At 43.2% G+C, this 23,772-nt stretch overlaps 1 protein-coding gene across 2 annotated transcripts in view; it reads left to right on the top strand.

Moving 5' to 3' along the window:
- ARMC2 (armadillo repeat containing 2) overlaps positions 1-23,166 on the top strand; it is a 224,699-nt gene extending 201,533 nt beyond the window's left edge. For both annotated transcript variants that reach the window (XM_069598145.1, XM_069598146.1), the window contains 5 exons: positions 7,751-7,873; positions 8,185-8,298; positions 10,000-10,132; positions 10,465-10,625; positions 22,051-23,166. In XM_069598145.1, coding sequence (XP_069454246.1) covers positions 7,751-7,873; positions 8,185-8,298; positions 10,000-10,132; positions 10,465-10,625; positions 22,051-22,208 — 689 coding nt within the window. In that variant the 3' untranslated portion in view covers positions 22,209-23,166. The remainder of the gene's footprint in view (positions 1-7,750; positions 7,874-8,184; positions 8,299-9,999; positions 10,133-10,464; positions 10,626-22,050) is intronic.
- The last annotated feature ends 606 nt before the right edge of the window (positions 23,167-23,772 follow it).

The following is a 23,772-nucleotide window of genomic DNA, read 5'->3' as shown; positions in this document are numbered from 1 at the left end:
GGCACTTCAGAAACTGTGCGTAAGAATCATGCAGGGAGCTCATGAAAGACACAGATTCTAAACCCCACCCTTAGAGGCTGTGACTGATCAGGTGAGGTGTGGAACCCGGGAATCTGCATTTTCTTTTTCGAACTCCCTCTCCCTGGCCGGCCCCAACACAGGTGGTGAGCGCTCTCATTCGAGAATGCTTCAGTCTCTGTGTTAGAGCTCAGTGCTGTCTGAGGTTAAACATATGTGGAGAAAGCCTTCTACCTGGCCCATGGTGGCGGGCAGTTGTTAGGGCAAGCAGAGGGATCCCTTGTCTTTTCTGTCTCTGGAACGATTTGACCTCCCTCAAAGAGCTTTATGGGGGTGAGGGGTAAAGTTATCTTGATAGAGGATCATACACCTCCACCCTCCCCTTGGCAGCTCAGCTGCAGGGATGAATGCTCTGAGCTCTACAAAGTCCCCTCTGCTGATCTCTGCTGGTTCCCACCTTGTATCTCTGCTTCAGTGAAGGATAGCAACCAGATCCCTGGAGAAGGGACCTGGTCAAGGAGCCTGGCAGGCTAGAGTCCATGGGGTTGCAAAGAGTCAGACACCACTGAGTAACTAATCTCAGCACAGATGCTTGTAAGTGCATTTGAATAGAGGCACTATTAAAAATTAACTTTTGTGGGGTTAAATGCATGTAAAGTGCTTGGAGCCCTTCATGGTAGATGCCTGGTAGCTGTGAATGCCTCCTGTCTTGTCCCGGATGCCAAATGTTCTTCCTGCTCCCAAACGTGAGGTCCTACAGGGGCACCTCACCTTTTAGGTGGTGATACATAAGAGCTAGCCTTCTTTTTCTGGGCGAGCTAACTAATTCTACCACCAAGGCAAGGAAAAAAACAGATCCCTGGACACCGCCCAACGTCTAGCATCGTCAGTCCCAGGATAGAGGGAACTGGGGCTGAGACTTCCTCTTTGCTAAGTGTTAGACACTCACCCAAGCCATTCCCTGGGAGCCATCTTTCTGGATAGCCCGTCCATGCATCTCACAGATGGTTATTTAGCACCTGCAATGTGCCATACAGTTTTATAAGCCCTTTACATGTATTAACACATTTAAACTTAGTAATGTAGCTGCGATTATTACCCTACTTTGCAGACAAGGAAACTGAGCCCCAAGGAGGTTAAATGACTTGCACACAGTCACACAGCCAGCAGGTAGACAATCAGGATTCCAGCTCCAGAGTCACGGCCAAGCAAGTGAGGATACTCTGGAGACAGACACACTTGGGTCGGGAAGATCCCCTGGAGAAGAGAATGACAAACCTCTCTAGTATCCTTGCCTGGAAAATCCCATGGACAGAGGAGCCAGGAGGTCTGCAGTCTACGGGGTCCCAAAGAGTTGGGCACGACTGAGTGACTAATACTTTCGTGTATTTGAACTAAGAACACAGGCAATTAGGATCTCATTTATTCTTGCTTTCTCCAAATATTCTTTGCGTTTCTACCAGGTACGGGACCCATGCTGGCTGCTGTGGGGTGGGGCAGAGGGACCCCTGGCTGAAGGGCCAGTGTGTGTTCTCTGTAGGGTAACAAATGACTGAATTTCCCTTTGAATAGAGTAGACTATGAAAAGATCATTCTCTTTAATGAAAAGAAGGCCGTAAGGAGAGATAATTAAATCAGAAAGTGTAAGAGCTAGCACAGTCCTCCTGCCCAGCTCACAACCTCCCTCTTATCCCTGAGGAGCTTTGGCTTCATACAGGAGATAAACGGTACTATTTAATTATAAAAAAGAATGAAATGTTGCCATTCACAGTATCGTGGGTGGACCTGGAGGATATTACGCTAGGTGAAATAAGTTAGACAGATACTGTAATGATGTCACTGATTTGTGGAATCTAAAAAAATAAACACATGAAGACAACAAAACAGAAACAGACTCGCAGAAATAGAGAACTAACTAGTGGTTACCAGGGCAGAGGGAAGTGTCTGGGGGTGGGGGCTGGCAAGATAGGAGTATGGGATTAAGAGGCACAAACTACGATGTATAAAATAGATAGGCAACAGGATGTACCATACAGGGCAGGAATTGCAGCCAGTTATTTTATAATAACTTTAGGAGTGTAATCTATAAAAAGATTGAATCCTTGTGTTCTACATTTGATGTACTACTGTTTATCAACTGTATTCAGTTTATTTTTTTTTTAAGAGGTAAAGGCACTACTTAACCACTAAAACCCAGTGGGCAAGTCAGGGCCCAAGACACGCACAGGCACCGCGGTGACTCTTTCCCAGGCAGGCGATGGCCGATGGCCAGGCAGCGAGGGGGGCAAATGTTCTCCAGGCACTGGGGGGCCATGCACTGCGCCCGAAGCGAGGCAGAGACTGCTGTAGCCAGTTAAGTATAACCCGACTCCTGACTTCTCTGACTTCCAGACCTGTATGTCCACCTAACTGCCTTACCTAATCTCATCAACTGTGGCTACTTCAGAAGTACCCCAAGAGATCTAACTCATGACCTTACCCCCAACTGGACCTTCTTCCCATTAATTCGGAGAATGGGATTGCTGTCCATCCAGTTTTGTAATCCAGGAACCCAGAGGTCATCCTAGGTCATCACCCCCACCTCAGCTTTTTGCTGTCTGGACACCACAGGAGTCTCCCGACCGGCCCCCAACATCCGCCCTTCACTGTACTGTGGCCTAAGTCACCAGGAGATGAGTCTGGAGATGGAGTGGAAGGCAGGGATAAAATTACTAAGGGTCTTATTTGCTAAGCTAAAGGATTCGTTCATTCATTCATTCACTCATTCTTGCATTCATTAACCACTTATTATTATTATTTTTTACAACAATGGAGTTTATTATTATTACTATCTCCAAAAATTTTTCATATAAGCTTTATCCTGATCCGCCCCCAAGACACTGAAATGCTACAGCTTTCCGTTTTGTAAGTTGATATTTCCAGGGAGGTTCAAGTTCTTACTTTTTAAAACATTTTATTGGAGTGTAGTTAATTGACTTTTTCATGTTACTTTCTGCTGTACAGCAAAGTGAATTAGTTATACACATGTTGTTGTTGTTCAGTCACTAAGTCGTGTCCCACTCTTTGCGACCCCACAAACCACAGCACACCAGGCTCCCTGTCCTTCGCTGTCTCCTGCAGTCTGCTCAAACTCTTGTCTGTTGAGTCGGTGATGCCATCCAACCATCTCCTTCTCTGTCGTCCCCTTCTCCACTTGCCCTCAACCTTTCCCAGCATCAGGGGCTTTTCCAGTGAGTCAGCTCTTCGTGTCAGGTGGCCAAGGTATTGGAGCTTCAGCTTCAACACAATTTCTTCCAGTGAATGTTCATGGTTGATTCCAGCCTTTGCTTCATCCAGCCCGGCATTTCGCACAATATACTCTGCATATAAGTTAAAGAAGCAGGGTGACAATATACAGCCTTGATGTACTCCTTTCCCGATTTGGAACCAGACTGTTGTTCCATGTCCAGTTCTAACTGTTGCTTCTTGACCTGGATACAGATATATCAGACCATACCACCAGGCAGGTCAGATGCCTGATATTATTCTCATCTCTTTAAGAATTTTTAAAGTTTGTTGTTATCCACACGGTCAAAGGCTTTAGCATAGTCAGTGAAGCAAAAGTAGATGTTTTTGGAATTCCCTAGCTTTTTCTATGATCCAGCAGATGTTGGCAATTTGATCTCTGGTTCCTCTGTCCTAGATTCAGCTTGAACATCTGGAAGTTCTCAGTTCACATACTGTTGAAGCCTGGCTTGAATGATTTTGAGTATTACCTTGCTCGTGTGTGAAATGAGTGCAATTGTGCAGTAGTTTGAACATTCTTTGGCATTGCCCTTCTTTGGGATTGGAATGAAAACTGACCTTTTCCAGTCCTGTAGCCCCTGCTGAGTTTTCGAAATTTGCTGGCATATTGAGTGCAGCACTTTAACAGCATCATTTTTTAGGATTTGAAATAGCTCAGCTGGAAGCCCATCACCTCCACTAGCTATGTTCATAGTAATACTTTCTAAGGCCCACTTGACCTCACATTCCAGGATGTGAGTGATCATACCATTGTGGTTATCTGGGTCATTAAGATCTTTTTTGTACAGTCCTTCTGTGTATTCTTGCCACCTCTTCTTAATCTCTTCTGTTTCTGTTAAATCCTTGCTGTTTCTGTCCTTTATTATGCCCATCTTTGCATGAAATGTTCCCTTGGTATCTGATTTTCTTGAAGAGATCTCTAGTCTTTTCCATTCTATTGTTTCCCCCTATTTCTGTGCATTGTTCACTTAAGAAATCTTTCTTATCTCTCTGTGCTGTTCTCTGGAACTCTGCATTCAATTGGGTATATCTTTTCCTTTCTCTTTTGCCTTTCACTTCTCTTGTTTTCTCAGCTATTTGTAAGGCCTCCTCAGACAACCACTTTGCTTTCTTGGATTTCTTTTTCTTGGGGATGGTTTTAGTCACCATCTCCTTCCTGTACATGGTATGAACCTCCTTCCAGAGTTCTTCAGGCACTCTGTTTACCAGATCTAGTCCCTTGAATTTATTCATCACCTCAGCTATATAATCATAAGGGATTTAATTTAGGTCATACCTGAATGGCCCAGTGGTTTTCCCTACTTTCTTCAATTTGAGCCTAAGTTTTGAAATAAGGAGCTCATGATCTGATCCACAGTCAGCTCCAGGTCTTGTTTTTGCTGACTGTATAGAGCTTCCCCATCTTTGGCTGCAAAGAATACAATCAATCTGATTTTAATATTGACCATCTGGTGATGTCCATGTGTAGAGTCATCTTTTGTGTTGTTGGAACAGAGTATTTGCTATGACCAATGAGTTCTCTTGGCAAGACTCTGTTAGCCTTTGCCCTGCTTCATTTTGTACTCCATGGCCAAACTTGCTTTTTACTCCAAGTATCTCTTGACTCCCTACTTTTGCATTCTAGTCCCATATAATGAAAAGGATGTCTTTTTTTGCTGTTGGTTCTAGGAGGTCTTGTAAGTCTCCATGTAATCATTCAACTTCAGCTTCTTCGGCATTAGTGGTTGGGACATTACTGTCATGTTGAATGGTTGGCCTTGGAAATGAACCAAGGTCATTCTTTCATTTTTGAGATTGTACCTAGCTACTGCATTTCAGACTGTTTTGTTGACTGTGAGGGCTACTCCATTGCTTCTAAGGGATTCTTGCCCACAGTAGTAGATATAACGGTCATCTGAATTAAATTTGCCCATTCCCATCCATTTTAGTTTACTGATTCCTAAAATATCAATGTTTACTCTTACCACCTCCTGTTTGACCACTCCCAATTTGCCTTGATTCATGGACCTAACGTTCCAGGTTCCTATGCAGTATTGTTCTTTACAGCATCGGACTTTACTTCTACCCCCACACACATCCACAGCTGGGCGTTGTTTCTGCTTTGGCTCTACCTCTTAAACTTTTTGTGGAGCTGTTTCTCTTCTCTTCCCCAGTAGCATATTGGACACCTATCAACCTAGGGGGGGCTCATCTTTTAATGCTGTTTTGCCCTTTCATACTGTTCATGGGGTTCTTAAGGCAGGAATACTGAAGTGGTTTACCATTCCCTTCTCCAGTGGACCACATTTTGTCAGACCCTGACTAGCTGGGACATGCCCTTCAGCCTCTCCACGTTGCTAGATAACATGCCTGGCGCCGCTGTTGGCCCTTGTTGAGTGTGTAAACCTTCACTGGCTGTTGGATGTTGGTCTACATGGTGCCCGAGGGCCGAGGCAGAGGCCCTGCTGGAGTCGCCAGGATGGGAGTCTTGGGAAGGCTGGAGCCAATGTTGGAGAAGGCCCAGGAGCAGAGGACACCCCAGCCTCTTCACTGCTGTTCACCATCTCCATTCTTCTTTAGATTCTTTTCCTAGACAGGTCATTACAGAGTGTGTAGTAGAGTTCCCTGTGGTATACACCAGGTTCTTACTCATCTGTTGAGCATCACTCTGTGCAGACACTGTTCTAAATGCTGAGAATGTGATGATGAAAAGAATGAGTCCTTAGTCTCATGGAGCTTACAACTTAGAGCTGGAAGACAGACATTAAACACATAAGTCAGGTCGTTCCATGTGTTATAGGGAAGAAGGGGAGGGGATGTGGGTAACAATGCTATTTTATACAGAGTGGCTGAGGAGACTGTGTCCAATAAGGTGATAGCTAAGCAGCAGCCAGAAGGACATGAGGAGTGAGCCAGGATAACTGGAGGAAGGAATATTCTAGACAGGGGCACTAGCAGTGCAAAGTTCTTGGGCAGGCTCAGGATGAAATGCTCAAAAAGAGGGAAAGACTGGTGTGGTTGGCATCAGGGACCTGAGGCTGGAGCAGCAAATAAGGCCCGGGAGGTAAGGACTGGGCAGCCAGGTCGGGCCTGTGGGCCGGGGGAGATGAGTGGCGTTGTCTGACTGACTTTTAAAGGATCCACACATTGAGGGCAGGCTCAAGGAGGCCAAGGCGAAGAAGAGAAGCCAGTGAGGAGGTGAAAAATGGATTAGGTGGTGGTAGAGGAGGTGAGAGGTGGTCAGAGCCTGCGTGTTTGGAAGGCCACACTGATAGGAATTATAGACGGATTATGACCCAAGGGCCATTCTGTTGGGAGGTCCAGGGTCCGGGGAACAGACTCCCAAGGTGCAAGCCCCGGGATAGTTCTGGGTCAGGGTATGCCAGCTCTGATCACCTTTGCATACAGGGACTAGATCGGCCTGACTTTTCCAGACCCCTGGGTAGAGGGACTGAGCTTAGAGTGTTCCAAATGCTGGCCTGGAGTGGTCCCCGGCCGTGGGTGCATTTCCCTGTAGGAAGAGTCATGGGAAATAAAGCAACAACATGGCATTCATGTAGACCTTGCCTGGGACAGTGGTGGGTCCCTGCACCAGCTGGGCTGTAGTTAGGAGGTCGTGGCTTCTGCCCTGCAGTGAGTCTTTGATACCCTTCAGTTCAGTTCAGTTCAGTTCAGTTGCTCACTCGTGTCCGATTGTTTGCAACCCCATGAATCGCAGCACACCAGGCCTCCCTGTCCATCACGAACTCCCGGAGTTCACCCAAACCCATGTCCATCTAGTCGGTGACGCCATCCAGCCATCTCATCCCCTGTCGTCCCCTTCTCCTCCTGCCCCCAATCCCTCCCAGCATGAGAGTCTTTTCCAATGAGTCAACTCTTCGCATGAGGTGGCCAAAGTACTGGAGTTTCAGCCTCAGCATCAGTCCTTCCACCTTCCAGCATCAGTCCTTCCAGGACTGATTTCCTTTAGGATGGACTGGTTGGATCTCCTTGCAGTCCAAGGGACTCTCAAGAGTTTTCTCCAGCACCACAGTACAAAAGCATCAATTCTTCGGCGGTCAGCTTTCTTTATAGTCCAACCCTCACATCCATACATGACCACTGGAAAGACCATAGCCTTGACTAGACAGACCTTTGTTGGCAAAGTAATATATCTGCTTTTTAATGTGCTATCTAGGTCAGTCATAACTTTCCTTCCAAGAAGTAAGTGTCTTTTCATGGCTGCAGTCACCATCTGCAGTGACTTTGGAGCCCCCAAAATAAAGTTTGACACTGTTTCCCCATCTATTTGCCATGAAGTGATGGGACCAGATGCCATGATCTTAGTTTTCTGAATGTTGAGCTTTAAGCCAACTTTTTCACTCTCCTCTTTCACTTTCATCAAGAGGCTTTTTAGTTCCTCTTCACTTTCTGCCATAAGGGTGGTGTCATCTGCATATCTGAGGTTATTATGCTCACTTTATTTCAGAATCCAAGTCAATTGATGATTGTGAGGAGCTGGTGATCAACACTACGGCAACTATCAACAACTTATCTTACTACAAAGTGAAGAATTCCATAATTCAAGACAGAAAGCTATATATTGCTGAATGTAAGGTTCAGAGTTGGGTTTGGGGAGATGCATGTTCATTTAAGGTTTTGACTTTGTTAACTAAACACAGAACTAGAGGCGTTTATAGTTTCTGACTTCTGGTACAAGTATCTAAGAGCCTGATTTAATTCTAAGAAAGTCGAATATGGGGACACATTAGTTTCTTAGTTCTTGCTTATGTCCCCTATCATTGGAATTTTATTATCACTTTTAATTTTTAAGTTACAGTATTTAGCATGATATTGGTTTCTAATAGCCTTTAACTTAAAACTTTAATTCACTGATTTTATTTCTCTGGTCACCAAACCCAGTGCTCTTAAAGCTCCTCGTGAGTAACAACATGGATGGAATCCTGGAGGCTGTGCGTGTTTTTGGAAATCTCTCCCAGGACCATGACATCTGCGATTTCATAGTGCAGAAAAATGGTGAGTCAGTGACACACATTCAAAAGCAGTCACGTCTTGGCAGTAAACAACTGAGTGGTTTCGCAGCTTGGGTCACAAGAACCTAACACTTGTTTCTGCTTTGGGACAAGAGGTGCTTTACATTCTGTTCCGTCTATCTGTGAGGCTCTTGGCTCAGGATGCCAAGATAGATCTGGGCTGTGTTCTCAGGGTTTCCCTCTCCCTGATGAGTGGTCTTTTGAGTTTTGAGATGGTGTGTGTATGTGTTTGTGTTTAAGTGAAACAAGTAATCTATACACATCATTTCTGTCCATGGGAATGGACTCAAAAGACCTGCTCCTTCATGCACTGGAATGTCTATTATAGTACTGCTTGTAATAGTGAAAAATGGGAACAACCTAAATGTCCGTCAACAGGTAAGAGGATAAATATATTACGGTATATTTGTGCAACCAAACTTATACAGCAGTTAAAATAAATGAGCTAGAAGTTCATGTATCAACATGCATCAACCTCAAACACATACTATAGGAGCAAAAAAGCTAGTAGTAATAGGAGGACACATGTGAAATAATACCATTAATATTGTATTAAAACATGCGAAATGGTCCTGGGTATTGTTTATATAATGTACTCATGCGCTAATGGAATAAGGCATAAATGCATTTGGAATTAGAAACTCCACATTTAAGACAAAGTTAAATTTGAATGGATGCCCCAAATATAAAATTGGATCTGTAATGTTTTATTTCTTCAACTGTGTAGCAGGTACATAACAGTATATACTAAACATACTATTTTTCTCAAATATTTCATGTAAAAACAGTAACTAAAAATACCTAATTATTCATGTTCGTGATAGAAAAATTATATAATACAGATTAAAAAGAAAACACTTCCCCAGAGATAATTGTTAAATTTTGGTGTATATTCTTTAAACTCTTAAAAACATATGTGATTCAGCCTTTGCCAAGCTCACTGCTGACCAAACAGTAGGCCAAGGTCAGCGTGGCGTGGCTGCCTCTCAGGTGAGCAGGGGAACAGGAACACACGCCCATTCATTCTCCCCCAACCCCTGCTGGGGGCGATGAGCAAATAGGACAAATAGTTCCATTTCTAGGAGTAAGGGAAGGCAGTGGGGGCGGGGGGAGCCTGTTCTGATACAAGACGTCCCCTACACTGGAAGTCTGGCCTCCCTGCGCACTGGTTTCCAGCAGTCTGAGCAAGTCTTCTCTTACAAGCTATGGCCTTGGAGGACTTCCCAGGAAGATCACTGAAGCCTACTCCCCCTGCCCCACTTCCAGGGCTGTGTATTTTAAGAAAATTTCTGCTGGAGGTTCAAAAGAGCCCTTGAGAACAACCAGAAGTTAGAGATGAAATGAATAGTACCTGTGTGATTGGAAGGAGGTGGTTCCCTCTTCTCCACGGGCGGGGACTCTACCACTGCCTGGAAGGGAGAGCTGATGCTTCGGTGGATACAGCAGTACCTGGGAACAGGGACCCTGGGGGTGGGGAGCAGGTTCTCAAGTGACGGTGTTGGGTGTTGGTGAAGGCACTTTCCCCACCGGGCAGTGGGGAAGCCCTACGAAGAGTGGGCTAAATCCCCTAGCAGAGTTTCCAGTTTCACAAGCTGCTCCCCATTTCCCCTCTGCCATTTGTGGAATGAAATATAGCTGGGGCCCCTGCGCTTCACTGGTCTGCATTTGTTCTCTGCCCTTCCAGTCCACAAGTTCATGATTGCTCTGCTGGATGCTAAGCATCAGGATATTTGCTTTTCTGCCTGTGGTGTTCTCCTAAACCTCACCGTGGACAGAGACAAGAGAGTCATTCTAAAAGAAGGCGGTGGCATTAAAAAGTAAGTTCAAGGCACAGAGTCCTGACTCAATCAGGATTCACAGGAGAGCTTAGGCCCCCCTCCTCATTTCTCCCGGGCAGAGATATTTCTCCATCTGGAAGTGCCTAGCTAGGCTAAGGAGGGGATTTAGATTCCACTGGACACTTAAAATAATTCATAAGTAGATTATTGCTTAAATTTGTTAATTACTTAAATTGGTAGATGTGAAATTATTTTAATAACACTGAATTACATATAAAATGTATATTCAGTATCAAAGAAAGTTAATCATCATGTTAAAAATATAAAAAAGATGCTGACCTACTAACTTCTCAATTTGACTTTTCACTCAGGTTAGTGGATTGTTTAAGAGATTTTGGGCCTACTGATTGGCAGCTGGCCTGCTTGGTTTGCAAAACGCTATGGAACTTCAGTGAAAACATCACCAATGCTTCATCCTGTTTTGGAGATGAGGCTGCCAACACACTCTTAGCCTTGCTGTCATCGTTCTTAGGTAAGACTCCTGACTGTGAATCTGTGAATCTTATCAAAATGAGAAAAATTGTTTCCTGTGATCTGTGTGGATAAAGATTGGTAGGCCTTTGGGTAGCTTTTTTTTCGATAAGGAACAGGAGACGTTAAAGACGATTATAATTTGAAGATATCTGGAAGAGGCTGAATCTTATATACAGTGGGGACATGAGGACTTTGAACTCACTGGGTGCTGTCATGATTTCTTTTGTGGCTTTCCCCCTTCTTTTGAATTTTCTATAAGCTTATAAATAGACGATCTAGGCATAAATGTATTGCTGTTGTTTAAAAAGTATATAGACATTGTTGTAATTGAGAAAATATGGTTAAAAGCTACTCTGAAATAAGTCCTGCTTTTAATGAACCTATGCATATATGATTGTGTTATGTGGGGAGAGTCTGTGAAATCATTTGACATTACTATGTGGTCTGACATACACTGAAAGGTAGGAAATCACTGATACAAACCAAAGGAAAGATGAGAGTTTCTTCCATTGCAAAAGTTTCTATTTTTAGGATAGTTCTCCTCATCCTGGGGTAGGTCTAACAGCAGTGATTTAGGTCAGAAGTGAGTGGAAAATCTTCATTTTCAAAATGAAGATGTGCCTGTCATCTCCCAAGCACCGTGTTGGCTCAGCAAAGCCATGCAGAGAGGCTCAGTGTGACCCAGAGGCTATGAGTTCAAATTCTGACTCTCTGGGATGGTGTGATTCGACATAAGAATCTCTCAGAAACTGTCTTTTCATCTGTAAAATGGGGACGTTATATCTGTTCTGTGTTGCAGGGAGTTGTGAGAATCAAACAAGCATCCTGAGAGTATTCCAGGAAGACTAGAGGCTGTAGTCAGGCAGTTCTGAGTTCAGGTCTCACTTTATCACATGCCAAGTTTTAACTCAGGGCATATTAACTTCTGAATGTATATCTTCTCATGTCTAAGATGGGGATGATTGACATCCACTTTGCAGAGTTGTTGGGCTTCCCTGGTGGCTCAGTCGGTAAAGCATCTGCCTTCAATGTGGGAGACCGGGGTTCGATCCCAGGGTTGGGAAGGTCCCCTGGAGAAAGAAATGGCAATCCATTCCAGTATTCTTGCCTGGAAAATCCCATGGATGAAGGAGCCTGGTAGGCTACAGTCCATGTGGTTGCAAAGAGTCGGACATAACTGAGCGACTTCACTTTCACTTGCAGAGTTGTTAGGGTGATAAATGAATAGACCTACACAAAGAAATTCACATAGAACATGACACACAGCTAGTTCTCAAAACATGGTTATGAAAATGCTTGGTAAATTCTATTGTTGTAACAATATGTTATTAAACAGGAACTCCGGACCAGAGCTATTTGAAAGAAAGCTATGCAATAGGTTCTTGTAGGTTATCCATTTTAAATATAGCAGTGTGTACATGACCTTCCCACGGTCCCTAACCGTCCCTTCCCCTGGCAACCAGAAGTTCGTTTTCTAAGTCTGTGAGTGTCTTTGTTTTATAAGTTAATTTGTATCATTTCCTTTTAGATGCCACATATAAGGGATGTCATATTGTATTTCTCCTCTGTCTGACTTACTTCACTCAGTATGACACTCGCTAGGTCCATCTATGTTGCTGCAAATGGCATTCTTTTGAATAGATGAGTAATATTCCATTGTATATGAAGTCCCACATCTTCTTTATCCATTCCTCTGTCAGATATTTAGGTTGCTTGCATGTTTTGGCTGCAGTGAGTATTTGGGTTCATGTATCCTTTCGAATCATGTTTTTCTCCAGATAGATATCTAGAAGTAGGATTGGGGTCATATGGTAGTTCAGTGTTTCATTTTTTAAGGAACCTCCATACTGTTCTCCATAGTGGCAGTGCTAATTTACATTCCCACCAACAGTGTAGGAGGGTTCCCTTCTCAAAATGAGCACAATTTTAAATCATTGAGGTTCACATTCTGCTCTGTGGACTTGAAGTTTTCTTGGGTTGCTAGGAGCAGAAGTGCGCTCAACTCGCTTTAATTCAGTTCTCAACTGTGGCAGAACATTGGAGTCAGAACATATGGAATTAAAAAGAAAAATCAATCAAAAACCCCACACTTGTCCTGGCCCCATCCCTAGGAGTTCTGATTCAGGAGCTCTGGGGGAGGCCAATTATCTGCGTCATTAACAAGTTCCGCAGGTGAGTCTGCTATTCGGGCAGCACTGAGAACTCCACCCTGGTTAGTGAAGGAGCTGAAGGGAAGGATGCCCCGGAAAGGAGGAAGCTGGGAAACACGCGCATTGCGCAGAGCCTGCTGGACCAGCACTCAGGATGTGGAAGGCGGCCCATCAGTAGCAGGCATCATCTACCCCACCCTGCTGAGACCCAGCAGTGCTGTCTCCACTCTTAAGGAAAAAGACCTTTCTCCCCCTCGTCGTCTCCAGGCTCCTGCATGGCCATGGCTCCAGCTGTCTCAAGGCCGCTTCTTGCTGCTGTCGTGAGTGGGCCTTTGTCTCCTCTGCTGTTGGCACGACTTTCTGTCTCCCATTTGGGGAGAAGATGTGACTGGTTCCATGAGTCATTCTCCTGGGCTCTAGGCTTTCGTGCCTCAGGCGGCAGCTGCCTCCACTGCAGGCTGTCTGTGGTTTCCTTTGGCACCTCAGGCTGGGACAGTCAACCATATATAGCAAACTGGTGGGGCCGTGTGGCACCACCTAAGAAGGGATGTGGGCATGGCTGGCTTCACACGCGGGCAGCACACCTGGCGTGCCCTTGACTATAATGGGCCTGTTCCTGCCTCTTCCCCCCGTCAACCCTCCCTGGAGCAGGCCTGGGCTTCCCCTCATGCTTCCCTAACCTTGCCCCTTTGCTCTGGCCAGGTCTCTTACCTGCCCGGCGCAAGGCTGCCGGTCCTGGCAGGCCCTTCTCATGAGCTTTCCAAGCCCACAGTCACAGGGAAGCTGCGCTGCTTACACAGCAACTGATCATGAGCTGTGTAGCTTGTTCTGCATTATTGTTTTGTACCTTTTGTTTCCCCACTCCAACGGAGCCACCGTAAGGAAAAGATACTGCCTTGGGCAAAGCAGGCTCTTGATAGATGCTTGTGGATTAACTGACAATGGTGGTATCTTTAATAGTGCTGTATACTTTTAAAAGGAGGTTCATTCTATCCTTCTAAGATCTAAGGTCATCAGCTAGGTGACAGTGGAGGTAGGTACGTCTAGGAGGGTTAAGTGACTTGCCTAAGATCATACTGTAGCAAAGCCAGGGCTTTTCATCAGAAAGTAAACATTGAGCCCCTGTGTTTTTCTGCTATTCCATTACATAGTATGCCCTTACCCTACCCCATCCCACCCACCCCTGGAAGGGGGTGGAGGCACGGGTAAGAAAAATAAACACAGTCTACCAGGGAGCCAGATCATCAGCAGAGTGTGGCATGCATGTCTCATGTGATCACGAGTGCTACTCTCTGGCTCTCCTCTCCACAGTGTGGACCTCAGAGCCTTACTTCTGACATGGGCTGTAGTTGTGTCCGGCCAGCTGGGTGGCAGCAATTGAAATGGATATATAAACGAGAGTATACTTAAATTTCAATTTTTTTACAGCGATAGGTTAAAAAAACAACAGGCCATTTTGAAAACAGGAAGAGCTGTTATATCACAAAAGTCCCACAATGTAGTGTGAGCACTGTTTTTAGAAATCACGGGAGGGCAATTGATATACTAATGCAAGTTACCCAACTTTTTCTTGATGGGAAGCTGAAAAAGAAAGTAATGGGACTCAGTGTGGTTGGGATGTTGACAGTCTTTTAGGAAAGTGGCTTAAAAAGAATGTTGTCTAAAACTTCCTGATGTGCTACAGCCACTTCACATAAACTCATGAGCAATCTGTTTATCTTGAAGTTCTTATGTGGTTTGCCCTGGCACACTACCATGAGCTTCTCTCAGGGTTGCTGGCAACTGGTGATCACCAGTATACACTGGTGATTAGTGTGTACAGTTTGCTATTGTGAACGTAAATGACTCTAGGTTATTTTATATTCATCTGAGGTATGTGGAGGGCTTCCCTCGGTGGCTCAATGGTAAAGATTCTGCCTGCCAATGCTGGAGACACAGGTTCGATCCTTGGGTCAAGAAGTCCCCTGGAGAAGAAAATGGCAACCCACTCCAGTATTCTCGCCTGGGAAATCCCATGGACAGAGGAACCTGGTGGGCTACAGTCCATTGGGTTGCAAAGAGTTGAGCATGAGTTAGCAACTAAATAACAAGATATGTGGAACTTAGAACCTAGGTTATGTGATAGGGGATAGAGGGGACCCCAATGTTCAAAGTAAAGGGTCACATCATCATGCTCATGCCAGAGAGTCATCAGGTGCTTCTAGAACATGTGAGAACTGTGCCTTATAAGCATTACAACAGTAATCAAACCCCTGGTAGCTACCTGGTGCTGAACGGCAGGCTAGGAAAGAGTGCAATGATGCACAGGATCCTTAAACTGTTGTAGAGACCATGCTATAACGGTCACTGACAGAGTTGTTTTGAGTCATTTTGTTGTTGTTTAGTCCCTCAGTTGTATCCGACTCTTTGTGACTCCATGGACTGCAGCACACCAGGTTCCCTGTCCTTCACTATCTCCTGGAGTTTGCGCAAACTCGTGTCCATTGAGTCAGTGATGCCATCCAACCATCTCCTCCTCTGTCACCTCCTTCTCCTCCTGCCCTCAGTTTTTTCCAGCATCAGGGTCTTTTCCAATGAGTCAGCTGTTCACATTAGGTAGCCAGGGTATTGGAGCTTCAGCTTTAGCATCTCTCCTTCCAATGAATATTCAGGGTTGATTTCCTTTAGGGTTGATTGGTTTGATCTCCTTGTTGCTGTTGAAGGGACTCTCAAGAATATTCTCCAACACGACAGTTGAAAAGCATCAATTCTTCAGCACTCAGCCTTCTTTATGGTCCAACTCTGACACTGTACATCACTACTGGAAAAACCATAGCTTTGACTATACTGATTTTTGATGGCAAAGTGATGTCTCTGCTTTTTAAGATGCTGTCTAGATTCGTCATAGTTTTTCTTTGAAGGAGCAAGCATCTTTTAATTTCATGGCTGCGGTGATTTTGGAGCCCAAGAAAATGAAATCTGTCACTGTTTCCACATTTTCCCCCATCTATTTGCCATGAAGAGATAGGACCAGCTGCCATGATCTTTGTTTTTTGATGTTGATTTCAAGCCAGCTTTTTCACTCTCCTCTTTCACCTTCACCAAGATGTGCCTTAGGTCTTCTTTGCTTTCTGCCATTAGTGTGCTATCATCTGCATATCTGAAGTTGACATTTCTCCCGGCAAACTTGATTCCAGCTTGAGCTTCATCCAACGTGGAATTTCACATAATATACTCTGCATATAGGTTAAATAAGCAGGGTGACAATATACAACCTTGATGTACTCCTTTCCCAATTTTGAACCAGTCCACTGTTCCATATCTGGTTCTAACTGTTGCTTCTTGACATGCATACAGGTTTCTCAGGAGCCAGGTTAGGTGGTTTTGTAGTCCCATCTCTTTTAGAATGCGCCACAGTTTGTTGTGATCCACACAGTCAAAGGCTTTAGCATAGTCAATGAAGCAGTGGTAGACTTTTTTTTTTTAATTCCCTTGCTTTTTCTATGATCCAGCAGATGTTGGCAATTTGATCTCTGGTTCCTCTGCCTTTTCTAAATCCAGCTTGTATATCTGGAAGATCTTGGTTCACGTACTGTTGAAGCCTAGCTTGAAGGATTTTGAGTATTACTTTGTTAGCATGTGAAATGAGTACAACTGTATGCTAGTTTGACCATTGTTTGGCATTGCCTTTTTTGGGATTGAAATGAAAACTGACCTTTTCCAGTCCTGTGGCCACTGCTGAATTTTCCAAATTTACTGGCATAGAGTGCAGCACTTTCACAGCATCATCTTTTAGGATTAGAAATAGCTCAGCTGTGATCCCATCACCTCCCTAGTTTTATCTGATGCTGGGAGGGATTGGGGGCAGGAGGAGAAGGGGACGACAGAGGATGAGATGGCTGGATGGAATCACCGACTTGATGGACATGAGTTTGAGTGAACTCCAGGAGTTGGTGATGGACAGGGAGGCCTGGTGTGCTGCGATTCATGGGGTCGCAAAGAGTCAGACATGACTGAGCGACTGAACTGAACTGAATGCTTCTTAAGGAGAAAGCAGTGGCACCCTACTCCAGTACTCTTGCCTGGAGAATCCCAGGGATGGGGGAGCCTGGTGGGCTGCCATCTCTGGGGTTGCACAGAGTCGGACCAACTGAAGCGACTTAGCAGCAGCAGCAGCAGCAATACTTCTTAAGGCCCACTTGACTTCACATTCAGGATGTCTGGCTCTAGGTGAGTGACCACATGATTGTGGTTATCTGGGTCATTAAGACTTTTTTTGCACAGATCATCTGTGTATTCTTGCCACCTCTTCTTAATCTCTTTTACTTCTGTTCAGATCAGTCGCTCAGTCGTGTCTGACTCTTTGCGACCCCATGAATCGCAGCACGCCACGCCTCCCTGTCCATCACCAACTCCCAAAGTTTACCCAAACTCATGTCCATCGAGTCGGTGATGCCATCCAGCCATCTCATCCTCTGTCGTCCCCTTCTCCACATGCCCCCTAATCCCTCCCAGCATCAGGGTCTTTTCCAATTGAGTCAACTCTTTGCATGAGGTGGCCAAAGTATTGGAGTTTCAGCTTCAGCATCAATCCTTCCAATGAACACCCAAGGCTGATCTCCTTTAGGATGGACTGGTTGGATCTCCTTGCAATCTAAGGGACTCTCAAGAGTCTTCTCCAACACCACAGTTCAAAAGCATCAATTCTTCGGCGCTCAGCCTTCTTCAGACTCCAACTCTCACATCCATACATGACCACTGGAAAAACCATAGCCTTGACTAGACGGACGTTTGTTGGCAAAGTAATGTCTCTGCTTTTGAATATGCTATCTCGGTTGGTCATAACTTTTCTTCCAAAGAGTAAACATCTTTTAATTTCATGGCTGCAATCACCATCTGCAGTGATTTTGGAGCCCCCCAAAATAAAGTCTGACACTGTTTCCACTGTTTCCCCATCTATTTCCCATGAAGTGATGGGACTAGAGGCCATGATCTTGAGCTTTAAGCCAACTTTTTCACTCTCCTCTTTCATCAAGAGGCTTTTTAGTTCCTCTTCACTTTCTGCCATAAGGGTGGTGTCATCTGCATATCTGAGATTATTGATATTTCTCCCGGCAGTCTTGATTCCAACTTGTGCTTCTTCCAGCCCAGTGTTTTTCATGATGTACTCTGCATATAAGTTAAATAAGCAGGGTGACAATATACAGCCTTGACGAACCAGTCTGTTGTTCCATGTCCAGTTCTAACTGTTGCTTCCTGACCTGCATATAGGTTTCTCAACAGGCAAGTCAGGTGGTCTGGTATTCCCATCTCTTTCAGAATTTTCCACAGTTTATTGTGATCCACACAGTCAAAGGCTTTGGCATAGTCAATAAAGCAGAAATAGATGTTTTTCTGGAACTCTCTGTTAAGTCCTTGCCATTTCTTTCATTATAGTGTCCATCTTTGCATGAAATATTCTCTTGGTATCTCTAATTTTCTTGAGATCTTTGGTCTTTCCCATTCTATTGTTTTCTTCTATTTCTGTGCATTGTTCACTTAAGAAAGCTTTCTTATCTCCTTGCTATTCTCTGGAACTCTGCATTCAGTTGGGTTTATCTTTAGCTTTGTCCTTTGCCTTTCACTTCTTTTCTCAGCTATTTGTAAGGCTTCCTCAGACAACCACTTTGCCTTCTTGCATTTATTTTTCTTGGGGATGGTTTTAGTCATCATTTCCTGTACAGTGATATGAACCTCCACCCTTAGTTCTTCAAGCACTCTGTCTACCAGATTTAGTCCCTTGAACTATTCATCACTTCCATTATGTAATCATAAGGGAGTTTATTTAGGTCATACCCGAATAGCTTAGTGGTTTTCTCTACTTTCTTCAATTTGAACCTAAATTTTGCAAATAAGAGTTCATGATCTGAGCCACAGTCAGCTCCTGGGCTTGTTTTTGCTGACTGTATAGAGCTGCTCCATCTTTGGCTGTAAAGAATATAATCAATCTGATTTCAGTATTGACTGTCTGGTGATGTCCATGTGTAGAGTCATCTCTTGTGTTGTTGGGTGAGGGTGTTTGTTATGACCAGTGTGTTCTGTTGGCAGAACTCTTGTTAACCTTTGCCTTGCTTCATTTTGTACTCCAAGGCCAAACTTGCCTGTTACTCCAGATATCTTTTGACTTTCTACTTTTTGCATTCCAGTCCCCTATGATGAAAAGGACATCTTTTTTGGTGTTTGTTCTAAGAGATCTTATAGGTCTTCATAGAATGGTTCAACTTCAGCTTCTTCAGCATTAGTGATTGGGAGATAGACTTGGATTACACTGATGTTGAATGATTTGCCTTGGAAACAAATGGAGATCATTCTGTCTTTTTTGCGATTGCTCCCAAGTACTGCAGTTCAGACTCTTCTGTTGACTGTGAGGGCTACTCCTTTACTTCTAAGGGATTCTTGCCCACAATAGTAGATATATAATGGTCATCTGAATCAAATTCACCCATTCCCATCCATTTTAGTTCACTGATTCCTAAAGTGTCAATATTGACTCTTGCCATCTCCTGCTTGACCACGTCCAATTTACCTTGATTCATGGACCTAACATTCCAGGTTCCTATGCAATATTGTTCTTTACACCATTGGACTATAGTTTCACCACCAGATACAACCACAGCTGGGCACTGTTTCCGCTTTGGCTCAGCCTCTTCATTTTTTCTGGAGCTATTTCTCTGCCCTTCCCCAGTAGCATATTGGACATCTACTGACCTGGGGGGCTCATCTTTCAGTGTTCTGCCTTTTTGCCTTTTAATCCTTTTGAAAACCTTACCTAAAATTCTAGTGTTTGGAAGTGTGCTGTGTACAAAGAAAGTTGAACAATAACTGCTTATCTAAACCAGTACTTTTCACACTGTGACCAGTTTGAAAAATGAAGCAGCAAACAAAGAGAATATCAGAATATATTACATGTAGAAAAGATAAGTATTCTATTTATTTGTTTATAAATATATATATATAGTTATCATGTAATATGGACTTCCTGCTGTTACTGCTGCTACTAAGTTGCTTCATTCGTGTCCGACTCTGTGCGACCTCATAGACGGCAGCCCACCAGGCTCTGCCGTCCCTGGGACTCTCCAGGCAAGAACACTGGAGTGGGCTGCCATTTCCTTCTCCAGTGCATAAAAGTGAAAGTGAAGTCGCTCAGTCATGTCCAACTCTCCGCGACCCCCTGGACTGCAGCCTACCAGGCTCCTCTGTCCATGGGATTTTCAAGGCAAGAGTACTGGAGTGGGTTGCCATTGCCTTCTCTGATGGACTTCCTAGGTCACAGTAAAAAAAAAAAAAAAAGTTTGAAAATCATAGAACTAAGGTTTTCTTGGGTTAGCCTCTGCTGTTCATTGCAATACGAGTTCCAAATTTAACACCTAGTGTAATATGACACATTTTATGCATTGAGTTGCTGTATTTACTTTGCAACTTGAGACTGCTTTTATCTTATCTATAGTTATTTGGCCACTTTTGTTATCTTGCCTAACCCAATTTACAATTAATAGGGTACAAGTGTAGATTAACTAATTATACGTTGAGCCTCAAGAAGAGTAATATAGTCTCAGTGTTAGATTAAGAAACCCCAGACACCGAAACAGTGACTTGGCTAAAATCATCAAACCCAGCCAAAGTCCTGGACAGAGAGAAAGACTGCAGGTTGCCTGGGCAGCCATCAGTCCTAAGCTGCTTTAGAAAAAGAGCATAAAAAAAGAGAATTCGTTTTTAACGAAAGTTTAGTACTCAGAACATCTGCAGAAGAGTGAGCAGGAAGTAGATCTAGGAATTCAAGAGCGCTCAGAGTCTCACAGACCGATTTAGTTTGGAAATAGCCCAACAGGAAGGCCTTTCAAGGCATCAAACACCATCTGGATTCTTCTCCTTTCAAGGCCTTGATTATCAAATGGGTGGGGAGAGTCAGGTTTGCTTACAGGGGTCTCCATGGAGAGCTTTGCTGAATTGTTTGTGTCTGCCCAGAACTTATCTCAGAGTTGCATAGCTGTCCAGTTGGCTGGGGGAGAGGACGGGAAGGTACAAACTGGGATTCCAGACCTATCTTATTCTGGGTGGTGACACCAACACCAGTAGTGCCAAAGTACACACAGTGTGCTTTGAGTGTACCCAAAATATTCAGGGTAGGAAATTTGATGTAAGCACCAAGGAAGTATTTGATGGTAGGATTTTAGTGGGCCTTATGAAAGAAGTTTGCAAATTATGCAAGCAGCAATATTTGTGGTCACTTTAGGACTTAGTGGTTACCACTTAAGAAGTCTGCCTCAGCCTCAGACCTAGGAAGTGGCAGAGCCAACCTTCTGACTGGCAGGCCAGTGCATTTTCCTGAAGTCCTTCTCATGGGTTCCAGTGTAAACAGAGAGAAATGCAGTGGCAGGTCGGTGCAGAAACCTCAGTAGCCATTTGTCTTCCGACTTGGGTTGGATATACTTTCACGATATTCACAGAATTGAAAGTGCTGTTGGATTAAGAAACAAATCAAGGTTGTAATTTTGCATTTTTTTAACAAGTGCTCTTCTGCATTATACATGGATTCACTTGGGATTCTAATATTCCTTAGGATTCTCAAAGTCTTCCACTTTTCACTTTTATTGGGGAGAGCATAAGGTGGCAGGGGGAGGGAGGTGTTATCTTTTCAAAGAAGTTTGTCCAGGCTGCTCTGAAATGAGCAAAGTTGATTTTCAGTCAAATTCAACTGTGCTACTTTCCCAAAAGATTTCCTAACTTCTTTTTTATTTGTCAACCACTGAAGAAACAATTAACATTTTTAATGTGCAGATAAGGAAGTAATCTATTCATACTTTGTTTATTCTGAGAAATTGTGATCTGTCTTTTGGATATAAAGTTAGATGTAACATTAGGGATAAATTGAAGTAAGAACTCAATTCAGTCTAGGGTTTTTTTTTTTTTAGGAAGATCGCTATCTTTTATTATTATTTTTTTTGCCACGCCACACACTATGCATGATCTTAGTTCCCTGACCAGGGATCCAACCCCAGGTCCCCTGCAGTGGAGGCATAGAGTCTTAACCACTTGGACTGCTAGGGAAGTCCTCAAGATTATATTTTTTTTGAATTAAGAAACTATCATACACTTACTTAAATTTTTTTCTATAAAGAACTACTCCCGTAAAAAAGCCTTGTTGCAATTAGAGATGACTCAGGATGAGTTTAACTCATGCCATCAAAAATTAAACTTCATTCAGTAGGATCACATTTCTAAATAATTGCTGTAATTTTAATTTTTCTGATGCAGATGAAGAACTAGCATTGAATGGGAGTTTTGACCAAGACCTAAAAAACTATCACAAACTCCACTGGGAAACAGAATTCAGACCGGTGGCACAGCAGCTTCTAAACCGAATTAAGAATCATCACACCTTCCTGGAACCTCTGCCTATTCCTTCTTTCTAACATGATGCAGATTAACAACAGAAACAGGAAGTCAGGTCTCCATCATTCTTAAGAAGTGGTAACAAGCATGAACTTTTTTCTTCAATATTAACAAATATTCAAAGTTTTTCAGGTACTTATTTTAGTGAGTAGTCTTAAGTGTATTAAAAGAAATAAGCATTTCTTGTCAGGTATTGTGGAAAAATGAATATACATGTTGTGCTTCCTATTATGAGAAATTTAAGATGAAAATATATTCATGGTATTTCTAAGTAAATGACTTTTTATTCTATTCTCTATTGAATAATTTAGTTCTAGTCTTAAAATCCTGATGTCACAATTCTAGAATTTAATTGCTTGTCAGTTCAATGAACTGTGCAATGAAGACATTTTATGTACAGAAAGAGTGGTGGTCAACACTGTTAGGAATACATTACTACATAAGCATCTGCACTAATTCTTACAGCTGTTAATAATAATCTTCTGGTTAGGTACCACTATTTTCTCTGGTTGTCATATTGAGAGGAAGGGGGAAGCAGAAAAATTTAGAGAAGACTGCTTTGGGCCATCTACTCTATTAAATAAGTAAAATAGATGAAAAAGAGAGTATTTTCCCTTTTTATTTTTATTTGAAATAAACTGAGTAGATCAGACAATTCTACTTATAACTCTCTGTGATTATAGAGGTGATCTAATATAGTAGAAGTAAATGGCAGATCTCAGTTTGAATCCTAGTTCTCCCCTGCCTAGGTTTTGGGCAACTAACTTAATATTTTTAGCTTAAGTGTACAATGTAATCATGTAGTTTAGGAACAAACAAACAAAAATGGGCAAATTGTCCAGTATGCTGACTGATGTGTAGTAGGCACTCAATAAATTATGATTTTCCACCCTTCATAGGATAAGATTGGTCTTTGAATAAATGATCAACACCAAAGAAATTGAGATAACCATTGCTATCCTATAGTAGCCAAAGAAAGATTCAGAATAAAAGTAGATTTGATACTCTGCTCTGTAGGGTTAGAGATGAACCATTAATAACATAAAAACTCATTTCTTACCCTAACAAGATACCAAGACTAATGAGATAAAGGCAGGCTTTTAAGAGACTAGATAGACTCCTATAAGTCTGTTAGAAAAAGCCTAAATTTCCAGAAACAAATAGACTTTCCAAGGGCTCCTCTAGTTTGGGGTTGGCTCATCCCAGGTTGGGGCTCAGCAAAATCATCTAGAGACACTCACTATAGTCTAGCATGAGTATATGCTAGGAGATTCACTCCAACAGTTGAAATCTTTTTTTTTTTTTAATTTATTTGGCTGCACTGGGTCTTAGTTGTGGCATGTGGGATCCAGCTCCCCTATCAGGGATCAAACAAACCCGTGTCCCCTGCCTTGGGAGTGTGGAGTCCTAACCACTGGACCACCTGGGAAGTCCCTGGAAACATTTTTTAAAAGTCTGATAGGCTAATCTCTCAAAAACATTTGAAGATCTAAGTATTTTTACCCATAGGAGGCTATATATTCTACTTTCAGTGAAAAAACTCTCTTCCCCCTAAAAGAGCCCCCTCAGTATTTATAATTAATA

This window comes from Ovis canadensis, chromosome 8 (assembly GCF_042477335.2).
Source record: "Ovis canadensis isolate MfBH-ARS-UI-01 breed Bighorn chromosome 8, ARS-UI_OviCan_v2, whole genome shotgun sequence".
Classification (NCBI taxonomy): domain Eukaryota; kingdom Metazoa; phylum Chordata; class Mammalia; order Artiodactyla; family Bovidae; genus Ovis; species Ovis canadensis.
This window is presented reverse-complemented; position numbering and strand designations above follow the sequence as displayed.